The sequence below is a fragment of the Seriola dumerili genome, unplaced genomic scaffold (genome assembly GCF_002260705.1).
Source record: "Seriola dumerili isolate Sdu_G_001 unplaced genomic scaffold, Sdu_1.0 BDQW01000756.1, whole genome shotgun sequence".
Classification (NCBI taxonomy): Eukaryota; Metazoa; Chordata; class Actinopteri; order Carangiformes; family Carangidae; genus Seriola; species Seriola dumerili.
In genome coordinates, this window is record NW_019175011.1 from 462,388 (window position 1) to 474,887 (window position 12,500).

The 12,500-nt window shown below is 37.8% G+C and overlaps 1 protein-coding gene across 2 annotated transcripts in view; it reads right to left on the bottom strand.

The window, feature by feature from the left end:
* Window positions 1–8,908: 8,908 nt before the first annotated feature.
* Window positions 8,909–12,500, bottom strand: part of znf385d (zinc finger protein 385D) — an 89,368-nt gene continuing 85,776 nt past the window's right edge. For both annotated transcript variants that reach the window (XM_022765803.1, XM_022765802.1), the window contains one exon: window positions 8,909–9,841. In XM_022765803.1, coding sequence (XP_022621524.1) covers window positions 9,587–9,841 — 255 coding nt within the window. In that variant the 3' untranslated portion in view covers window positions 8,909–9,586. The remainder of the gene's footprint in view (window positions 9,842–12,500) is intronic.

Consider the following 12,500-nt stretch of genomic DNA (forward strand, 5'->3'; position numbering starts at 1 on the left):
AAGGCATAAAAAGTCATAAAAATGACATAGTATAGTAAGGCATAAAAAGTCATAAAAACGTCATACTATAGTAAGACATAAAAAGTCACAGTATTGTAAGGTATAAAAATGTCATAAAAATGAAATAGTACTGTATGGCATAAAAAGTCATAAAAACGACATAGTATAATGAGGCATAAAAAGTCATAAAAATGACATAGTATAGTAAGGCATAAAAAGTCATAAAAATGACATAGTATAGTAAGGCATAAAAAGTCATAAAAACGTCATCCTATAGTAAGACATAAAAAGTCATCGTATTGTAAGGTATAAAAATGTTATAAAAATGACATAGTACTGTACGGCATAAAAAGTCATAAAAACGACATAGTATAATGAGGCATAAAAAGTCATAAAAATGACATAGTATAGTAAGGCATAAAAAGTAATAAAAACGACATAGTATAGTAAGGCATAAAATGTCATAAAAACGACATACTATAGTAAGGCATAAAAAGTCATAAAAACGACATATTATAGTAAGGCATAAAAATGACATAGTATATTAAGGCATGAAAAGTCATAAAAACGACATAGTATATTAAGGCATGAAAAGTCATAAAAACGACATAGTATAGTAAGGCATAAAAAGTAATAAAAACGACATAGTATAGTAAGGCATAAAATGTCATAAAAACGACATACTATAGTAAGGCATAAAAAGTCATAAAAACGACATATTATAGTAAGGCATAAAAATGACATAGTATATTAAGGCATGAAAAGTCATAAAAACGACATAGTATATTAAGGCATGAAAAGTCATAAAAACGACATAGTATAGTAAGGCATAAAAAGTAATAAAAACGACATAGTATAGTAAGGCATAAAATGTCATAAAAACGACATAGTATAGTAAGGCATAAAAACTCATAGTATTGTGAGGCATAAAAAGTCATAAAAACGACATAGTATAGTAAGGCATAAAAATTCATAGTATTGTGAGGCCTAAAAAGTCATAAAAAGTCATAGTATACTAAGGCAAATAAAACCATAAAAACGACAAAGTATAGTAAGGCATGAAAAGTCATAAAAACAACATAGTATAGTAAGGCATAAAAACGACATAGTATAGTAAGGCATAAAAAGTCTTAAAAATGACAGTATAGTAAAGCATAAAAAAAGACATAAAATCATTATATTATAAGACATAATAAAAANATGTCATAGTATAGAAAGGCATAAAAAGTCATAAAAATGACATAGTATAGTAAGGCATAAAAAGTCATAAAAACCTCATACTATAGTAAGACATAAAAAGTCACAGTATTGTAAGGTATAAAAATGTCATAAAAATGAAATAGTACTGTATGGCATAAAAAGTCATAAAAACGACATAGTATAATGAGGCATAAAAAGTCATAAAAATGACATAGTATAGTAAGGCATAAAAAGTCATAGTATAGTAAGGCATGAAAAGTCATATAAACGACATAGTATAGTAAGGCATAAAAAGTCATAAAAACAACATAGTATTGCAAGGCATAAAAAGTCATAAAAACGACATAGTATAGTAAGGCATAAAAAGCCATAAAAAGGACATAGTATAATAAGGCATAAAAAGACATTATAGTAAGGCATAAAAAGTCATAGTATAGTAAGGCACAAAAAGTCATAAAAACGACATAGTATAGTAAGGCATAAAAATTCATAGTATTGTGAGGCCTAAAAAGTCATAAAAAGTCATAGTATACTAAGGCAAATAAAACCATAAAAACGACAAAGTATAGTAAGGCATAAAAAGTCATAAAAACAACATAGTATAGTAAGGCATAAAAACGTCATAGTATAGTAAGGCATAAAAAGTCATAAAAACAACATAGTATAGTAAGGCATAAAAAGTCATAAAAACGTCATAGTATAACAAGGCATAAAAACGTCATAGTATAGCAAGGCATTAAAAGGTCAAAGTATAGTATGGCAAAAAATGTCATAGTATATTAAGACATAAAATGTCATAAAAGTGTTATAATATAGTAAGGCATAAAAACGTCAATATATAGTGAGGCATAAAGATTTTAAAAAATGTCACATTATAGTATGGCACAAAATTTCATAAAAACGTCATTACATAGTAAGGCAGAAAAACGTCAAAAATCGTCATACTATAGTAATGCGTAAAAATGTCATAGTATAGTAAGGCAAAATATGTCATAAAAATGTCATAGTATATTAAGGCATAAAATGTAATAAAAATATCACAGTATAGTAAGGCATAAAATGTCATAAAAACGTCACAGTATAGTAAAGCATAAAAACGTCAAAAAACGTCAGAATAGTTAGGCATAAAAACATCATAATATAGTAAGGTAAAAAATTATTCAAAATCATCATCATACAGCAAGGCATAACAATGTCGTAGTATATTAAGGCACAAAAACATCAAAGTATAGTAAGGCATAAAACGACATTATATTGGGAGGCATACAAAAAGAAGTCATAGTATCGTAAGTTATAACTTATTAGTCACCTATTAACCTAATATGCATGTCTTTGTCATAGTATAGTAAGGTATAAAAAAAATCATGGTTTGATATTTTGGAATATTCACATTCTGGTAGTACCTTATATTAGAAAAAGTATGCTAATCTCATGTTTGTCCGTTAAATGAAAGGCTACAGCTAGCAGCCGCTTTTTACTCTACAGTTTTCGTACAGTTTAAACAAACAATTGTGTACCATGTTAGTCAGTAAACTTTAGGGGTGCTGGTAAGTGGATTTTGTTTCCACTGTTTCTCAATGTATCCAGTCTCTGCTACTAGGTATAGCTTTATATTCATTACACTACATAAGAGACGGGGTTCAATCTATCAGTGAATAAGTGTGTTTCCAAAAATGTCAAACTATTCCTTTAACTGTCCTCATTTTGGACTTTACTTGGGACTTCACAGCCAATTACACAACTTGTGACTTGCAAAAACAGCGACTTTGTCCCACCACTGGTTCATTCTGCAGTCTTACCAACGTTTACTCATGTATAGTTAGTGAACTTCAAACCGCATCAGAATCAGATGGACAGTTAAATTGATTTTCTGTGTCAGCTGCTTAGTGTGAGTCACAATAACAGCAGAAGGCCGTGCTGTCTATATTCATGAGCACTGTGCTAACACAGCTGTCAGACAAGTCCTTGAAACTTTTTGGATTGCACTTCATGTACCCGTGTTCTTAGCGCAGTCCGGGAGTTTTCAAGAGCCAGATCCAAACTATAGCGTCTCACTGTGAGACTCTTCACTACCTGGGGGTTAACTCATCACACTGCAGTAGAAATGAGTATCTGTACACCATCTGTTTTTTTTAGTGTATCTGCTTTTCAAAAAAAAAATGGATACAGAGAAACACGGAGAATCAATGACCAATACTCATATGAAATAAATGATATTATATGATTTACACTAAATGATCAGAAGCAGTGATTTTGACCTTGATTTTGTTCTATTCATGTGTTTTTCCGACATTTTTTTCATTCTTTTTAAAAACCTTTTTTCCCTGCCTTGCAGTTTGAAAACCTCACGGCCCCTGTTCGAACCGCATAGGTGATACAGTTGATGGCTGTCGCTGTGGGGCTGGATGTTCTCAGGGATAATTAGTTTGTCGTGGGGCACCGTGGATAATGTCATTTCCTGGTCTTGAGGGTGCAGTGGACTGGAGATTTGCAGATTTCTCGTCTGTAGCTGGGTAGGTTTCGCAGGAGGGAGTAGAGAACGTTACCTCTGGTACATCACTGTCTCCACATGGTGATGGAGGCTGGTAGGATTTTAGTAGAGCAGTCTGGAGTGAAGCCCTCTCCTCAATGATGCCTCAAAACTTAGAACGCAATGGCCAAATTCAAATTAGATCTATATGTCTTCAGCACAAATTTATCACGGTGCTGCACACACTGCTACTTAATGTGTCTATTTGAATGATTTCAGTCTGTACGTGTGTGTGGGTGGATGTGGATTATTATGCATACAGTACCTATGTGCGCACTGTGCCTGTGTGTATGTGTGAGTGTGTGTGTACTTTAAGTCTCCAACCTTTTGCTCTGAACTTATTTTGGTCCTCAGTGAGTCACATGAAAAAATTGCAAAGGTGCTCTGAGATCAAACCTTTCAGTGACTCCTCTGCAAACCTTCCCTCTTTATCTTTCTTTACTGGAGTCTTAAAAGCAGTCTGCACACACACACACACAAACACACACACAGGACACTAAAACCAGGGAGCTTTTAATGCAGGTGTTCTGTCAAAATCACATGCGAGACAGTGTTTCAAAACGACTCGCTGACTGGGAGCGAGGCTTTTTGTAAACCACTAATGTCCGGATGAAGTAAAAATGTCAAAGCCTTAATGGGTTGGAATGTTAATTGAGGCATTTATCACAATGTTGAATCAAAGCTTTTACATGGACATGGAAGTGAGCTGCCCGGACCTGCCCGGCTCTGCCAGGAATCCCGGGGGCATTGTCAGTGCTGCTCATGTCGAGAGTCTGTTACATCGTGCCTGAGTGCTGTGGCCTTTAGGGGCTTTCTCCTCTCAACTGCCTATAAATGAAAAATGAAAAACCAACTCAATATAAGTAATGACAAGCAATGAACTTCTTTCTTGTTACTGTGACAGAGAAGCACGAAATGATGAATCTGACAGGGGAATTTGGCCGGCACACACTTTGACTGTGCCAAGCAGGTAGCTTGCATATAAATCACCTCCCTGCACACTGAAACGAATGAGGGCGACTGCAGAGATGAAGACCACATGGAGGTGAATCTATAGCAAGTAACTGATTCCAATAACACTTAATGTTGTGTTTTACCTTAATTGAATTTACTCACTTCCATGAAAAAGTAGGTTTTACATGGAGGATTTGTATATCCCACAGGAAATTTAGGTTGCCCAGTATTTCTGAAACAGATGTCTACATGCTCTTAAACACGGCCGCGGGCTTGTAACCTCAGTACAGGGCTTGTAACTTTGGTAACACTCATAAATAACTTTGTCAGACTGTGTGTGTCGTTATCATTTTATTGGTTGAAGAGTCAGAGCTTGTTGTAATTCACCCATAACCAAGCATATAATAAGGTGACGAGTGAGGTGATGCTTTTATTCTGTTGCTCTCTTTGTGCATCACCGTGTATAAGGAAATGTCATCTAAGAAAGAACAGTTTTGATCAGAGGAGCTGAAAATGTCACACAATTATGACTCAGGATCCATGACAACAGATCCGCTGGAAAAGAATTTTTCATATATTTCAGGATCATAATGAGCTGTGTGTTTTGCTTTCAGCTCCATCAGGCCTGATGATAATGACATCCAGGTTTTGCCCACTAAGAGCTAATGAAATGAATAAATTATTCTTTTTGCACCGGATCAGTTTTCCCAGGTTTTTAAGCTACAAATGTAGTTATAATAATGAGGCCTTTGATTTTCCTCTTACTCCTCTTGACTGGCACACTCACTCTGTTTATATCTGCATCACAGCTGCCATTTAAATTATCTCAATTTACTGCCAGTCTTAATCTTCTAAACTCTATACAGTCATTTTAGCCTGGTGATCAGAGGGAATTACCATTTTACCACCTCATATCATGTCCATGTTATTTTCAGCTGATACTTAAGTATCAGTTATTTTCTTTTTTATGTTGATCAAGGAAATATAAGTTTAAAAGTCATTATTTCTTTTATTTGACAATTTCCTCTGTATTTGTTGCCATTTTTCATGTGATTTTTTTGCCGCCATTTTTCCTGCTCTGAAGATGATCTCCTAATTCTTAATCAAAGCTCAGATAAACTTGGTTGTTTTTGCAACCAAGGAAGTTGGAGAACCAGGAGGAAACCCACGCAGGCGCGAGGACAACATGCAGACTCCACACAGGAAGACCTCAGCCGGCCGGCGGGTTCAATCCCAGGGGTTATTGGGGTTAAAATAAGTACTTCCTTAACAGTAGATGATCTTTGTTGTCATGGTTACAGTAATAACATCATGGTTAACTGCTTTCCTGTGTCATATTCCTGGGATTTGTTAACCCATCCATCCACCCCAGCCTTCTACTGACATGGACTTTGTTTTTTTCTTTATACTACGTCACTGCCCTTTCTTCTTTTGCTGCTGTCATAATTACTACGACCACTAGATGTCGCCTAGCAACAAAACATAAATATGGGTCATAATAAACTGCTACACAAACGACCCATGGGCTCATTTTTTTTACAGGAGATCTTCAGGCTGGGAAATTAAAATGACAAAATTATGATTTTATGTTTGAGTACTTACTTTATTTTAATATCAATTGGATCCTTTAACTATTAAAAAACTAAGTGAACAAATAAACTAAATAAATCTAACTAGATTTATTTTATTTTTATTATTTATATATATATATATATATATATAGCTTGCAAAATATATATTATTATTTATTATATATCTTTTATTTTATTTCTTCTTGATTTTTTTTAGCTCTTTTTTCTTATTCAGAAGGTATGCACTATTATATTGCTTGAGAGTTGTTAAAAAATAAATAAATGCTACAATACTGGCTGACTTGCGGTGTTTTTTGTTCACGCTACAGTCTGATGACCTTGAATATGAATAAATAGCTGCTGAATATAAAACAGTACTGAGAGTACATATTCTATTTACAGACTATTGTTTTTCATCATTATTATATTCATTGTCTTGAAACATGCTTCAGCCAAGGTTCACTTGATTTCAGTAATAGTCTGGTCTTCACCCAGAGCCAAAAACTGAGATTTTCTCTTTTCTGAGTCACACTTAGGCGTAATCTACATTCCAGTGCTCGCTTGGTTGGACGTTCAGCTGCTGACAGAGACAGAGTCAGGCAGTGTTTTTCTGCTGATAGCTCTCCTGCACGGCAGATAGAGAGGCTCCGCATCCCACTTACAGATGTTTGTGATCACTGCTCCAGTGAGATTAAATGGAAGGGAGATGGTGGCCAGAGATTCAACTCACAGAGCAGCAGCCAGGTCCTGAGGCGGCCTGCTGTATTGGTTTTGGAGTGCGAGCGTGGGGCTTTGGTGGAAAGAAGCTCCCTCATCTGGCTGGATGGCCAGCTTTCATGCGTCAGGGAGTTGGGGGGGGGTAGATATGCTACAAACGAGGGATGGATGAATATGGGTTCATGGAAAAGTTCACAGACTGAACAACTGAGTTTAATATGTGCCCTATGAGTGAGTTATGGTGTTGTGGTGAATTGGGGTCTCTCCAAAATGTCAGAGTTAAGACGCTCAAATCTGCTTTTGTCAGTGATGTTATTTCCTGGATGGAACGACGCCATCTGGGCTTTAAGCTGTAATACATCGTGGATGTATTTATGGTGTGTGCGTGTGCATACGTGCATCAGTGTCTGTGAATTTTTTGTGTGCGTAGCAAGAAGTAATATATTGGTGGACGTTTGTCTGCCACATGTGTTTTTATTAAAGCCTCTGCATATATTTATCTCAATATACTGCGTCTTTGTCAAATGTATTTTAGGTAGGAACAGGCTACAGTCTGCAGAAGAATGCACCCTTCATGGGTTAATTTGACCAGGTGTAGATGTGTTGCCCACTCGACAGTCATGTGTTGTCAAGTTGATGAAGACGTTTTCTTAATTTTCTTGCGTTCTGTGTGTTTGAATGTGTTTCCTTAAGCTGCAGTGCGTTGAGCTCACTCAGTCACAATAGTAAATAATTACATTTGCCAGGAGCAACATTTAGATCAGGATTATAGATTAGCCTCTGTATTACAAACACACATTATGATACAAACAAGGGAGCGTGAATGTCCCTGAGAAAAATACTTTGTTAGTAGTGGGAGTGGAGTCATGATAGGAATTTGAAATTGAAAGTCTTCTGATTTGTGAAACCCATTGTTGTGAATAATAACCCATAGCAGTTACAAATATGCACCAGGAGTGAACATCCCTGACTTCATGGTGAGAAATATATGTTTTATGTGCTGGATTTCTGGATTTCCATGTTACACATCTTATTTTTCAACCCAAATGAATCTTTAGTACTGTATGTATTGTAATATTGATTGTGTGCTCTGGATTTTAGTTTGTGTTCTGTATGTTACTCAGCAGTTAAAATAACTTTAAAGGAGCTAAATCTATGTTTTTGCCATTGCTACATTGCCAACGTTAGCATTAACAGCTGTTTACTTACCAGTCTCGAAGAAACTTTGTGAGTTCAGCATTAAACTTAATTCCTTTACTCTCCAGTGGTGGAAATATTGACTCTTGTTTTGCTTCTATTTCTATCATGTCTTTTCTTCTACTGACGTTAGCAGGCTAACCAGCTAGCCCCTGCCTGTCTTTCCGATAGCGACTCACTGAAGCCTCCAATCTGCCCTGATGAAGTAGCGCTGCTCAGAGGACGTATTATAACCTTTCTTATTGTAAACACAACAATGGCTGAAGCTTTTGGCAAACGACCATCACCACCACCCACTTCTGGCAAGAAACCACGTTCGACGGCAGAGAAAACTCACGTATAGCACCTTTAATATCCTGCTGGTAGATTTCAACACACCGCACAAACTGAGGTTCTTTAGGCACCAACCGGTACCATGACTACATGTGACAGCAGCCACTGACCTACACAGAACCACTCGCGTTAACAAATTAGGACTCTTTTTATTTGAAATTGTTCACCTTTTACACACTGACAGTTAATATACACAAGCCTTTGTGGTCCCTCTGGCCTGAGACATGATCAGTGACAATGTGTGCTGGATATCGACTGGGATGGCTTATGGTGGATGGGAAGCTCTCTCACACACACACATACACATACACACTTACACACACACGCACGCACACACACACACACACGCATACACACACACACACGCACGCACACACACACACGCATACACACACACACACACACACACACACACACACACACACAGATAATGCAAGGACGAATACAAAAACACACATTACGACACATACTCTAACCATCTAACACAGTCTAGCCATCTAATGTAGACATCAACAGAGGAGGGGCTTAAAGTGCATACAGGAACAGAGGAGGGCTTTGCTCGCTCTTATGATCAGTAACAGCCTTTTAAATTATGAGCGACAGTAATCCTCCACTAAAGCAATGATCTTAGTGCCACGCTGTATCTTTACAAAAAGCACATCCCTACCGTATTTTTAGCTCAAACTGTGCCTTACATCATGAAATAATGACACTGCATAGTTCACGGGGTTAGTCTTATACATTATTGCGGTACAATGTAGGTCCAAGTCTGGGGTCTGGGTGTGAGCCACGGGCTGCAGGATGGCACAGAAAGCATGTACAGTCCAGGTTTCAGTGGGATTCGAGAAATAAATCCATCACCAGAAAGCGCCCAATGCTCTGCCGTCATCCAGTTTAGCTTTGAATGCGGGATAATCCATATGAGGACAGGTGAGAGGTTTGATCTCGGTGTGAAGATGTTCAGTATCCTGGATGCATAGAAGGAGTACAGGTACTGACACGACTCCTTGGCCTGGTGTGGGTGAAGCACATGGTTTGGTCCTTGACGGGAGGTGGGGCAGCTCCGCCCAGGTCAAACAACAGGTCAATAAGGGGCAAATAGGACCTGTGGGTGGGAGGTCCTGACAGGCCCAGGGGCCGGGCGGAGCAGGGCAGCGGGGAGGGTCTGTGTCTGGAAGAGGGCAGTGGTCGGGGCGTGGTTAGTGGCGTGGTTCGTGCGGTGCGTGAAAGAGTTGCCGATGGCGGCGGCGGCAGCTGCTGCCACTGCTGCCAGGTGAGCAGGTATGATCTGGGCGGACAGATGCTGACACTGGCGCTCCTTTCCCAAGGTCAGCTTTATCTGGCGAAAGGAGACAAAATACACTTAATACAATCTGTATACACAGAGTAGATGAAATAATGGACACACAAAATCACCACGGTAACCTCTGCTACCAAACAGACTCTGTACGTTCAGAAGGGTTAGGGTATCATTTAAATTTTTTGGGTGAGATTTGGTACAGATAACAAAACAACACTTTTTGCAACATTGAGATGTCTTTAAAATAAAATAAGATTTAAATTAGGAACTACTGGAAGCTCATAAATTGGAAATCCGAGCAGACATTCAATTATGGCTGCATCTAATGGCTAATTATCATCACCAATTATTAGTAAATGCAGCCATTTTTAATTGATTGGTTTATAAAATATCAGCAAACACTGAAAACCACCCATAATCAGGCCCAGATTACTTGTTTTGTCCAACCAACAGATCTGAAACTCAAACACATTCAGTCGACTTTTACCACAGAAGACGAAGAAAAATGACCACGTTTGAGGAGTTGGAGAGTTTTTGCAAAGACAATTACTGAAACGATTAATCAATTAACAAAACTGCTGCCAGTTTCAGTTCAGTTCATCAGCATGAATGTAAAATGTGATAATTTGCTGCTTCTTTCCGTTCTGATTTTAATTACAAAATCAGTATCTTTGTCTGTTGACTGGAAAAAAACAAGCAGTTTGAAGCATCTTGGGCTCTGGGATGGACATTTTCAATATTCTGTTTATTTTACAGTCTTGGCAGATAATTGATTAATTGTAATCAATCAATCAATCTATCTATCTATCAACAGCAACAATCAAGAATTTAACAGATTAATTGTAATAATCCTACATATTTTTAGCAAGTGTCAGTTTTGTAAACTTCCTATTTACTGCATGGAATTCATTTCCCTGTTATTTAATTTGTCTAATTATTATTGATTCAATCTTATTTTATTATATATACTTTTTTAAGAGTTTTAATTTGAATGTCATTTTTTCATCATGTGTTTGTTTTAATTTGTGTTTATTTATGTCCAATGATTTTTCTTGACACTATCCATGCAGTTTTTTTGTGGTAACTCTTTGTCAATGCAGTTTATGTTTTGTTGTCCTGATTTTCCAAAAACGTCCTCGTTGCAGCCCCGGATCAACAGCAGCACCATGTTAAGTCAAAAATAGTGTTTAACTAGTAAATTTTTAATGACAAGAAACATGAATAGAGACAACATGGCGGCTGAGGACGCTGCTGCTGCTGCACAGAGCTTAACGAGGCAGCGAACAGGTGCCAGAAATCAGATGCTAATTGCTGAAACTGTTCCAAGTCATCTGCAACACACTAGAGTTTGAATAGGAAACAGAAATGGAAATGACAACTCTGTCAAATATACAATTATTTTTCAGTTATTTAGTCAGTGTATCTACATTTTCACCAGGCATTTGTGAAATCTGTTCGTCTTAGAGCTCTGGTATTGTCTTAAAACTAAAGCTTACACCTTAAATCCTGCTATTCATCCCAGTAATGAGACACACTTTGTGGCATAAGGCACAAAATCACAGTGGAGATTTAACTCTTCAAAGGTCAAAGCCCTTTTTAAGCACGTGAATATTAAAGAGTGAAGTCAGGTGAGTTTTACTGAGGAAGAAAAAGAAACAGAAGTAAACAAATAAACAGCGAAACACAAGGAAAGAAACAATAGGGTGACAGACAGACAAACAGCACCCAACCTCCGACAACAGCCTAATAGGGTGAAAAGGTCACCAAAGTTATCTGGCTTAATCTTCTGTATCAGTAATGGAAAAGCTACGGTCTCACAGCACCAGGCTGGCAGCCGCTGTCATGGGTTATCAATCACTGACTCAGGCATCGTAACCCGATGGGAAGCATTCTTTACTCTCCGCTCATCAAAGAAGCTCCTCTCCGTTAACTCAGTCAATGATGGGTTTCAGAAAAAGTCATTTCCCCCACACTGGTAACCCCAGCGCTTCGTCGTGGCAAAACAGTGGGTGTGATGAATGCCATTTTCTCAGCGCTTCTGTGAGATGAAAAGTCGGGTCTCTCCTCCTATCTCTCCCACATTGAATCCACACGGCACCTACATGCACCTTACCAATCCTGTGTCATGTGATACTCAAGAAAAGAAAAACAACTTTTAGCATTTGTATTAACTCTGAAGTGCGAGGGGATCTGGGTTTGACAGAGTGAACCGGAAAGTTAAACAATTACCTCAGGAAAGTATGTTGAAGTTATTTCAGTACACTTCTCTCCTTCTGTGGTTTGTCAGCTCGCCTGACACTAATCTGAACCTCTCTGGTGCCGAAGACCACATGCTGAGCTTCTCCAAAATAGTTAGAACTGACATTTTACAATCACCTCTAAATAGCATTTGACCTGAGTCTGCATTCTGGCTCCAGTCCGCTGGCTCACATCAGCCTTGATTCGTGCAGTTTTTGTCAATAAAATATCAGCTTTTCAAGTTAAATCACAGTGTTCCCTGCCACGGATATCTAATAAAAGCTCAGTAACAGGTGATCCACTTATGAAAGCTGACGTCTTATCAAATTAGGTGCTGTGAAGGGGATTGAATGTGACTTAAAGAGCGGACCCCAGCGCTTTAGGAGAGGTGTGCAGTTCCAATGTTCTCCTCCATACAAACAGCAAGAGAGAACGATGACTATCGGGGAGTCATGGTGTG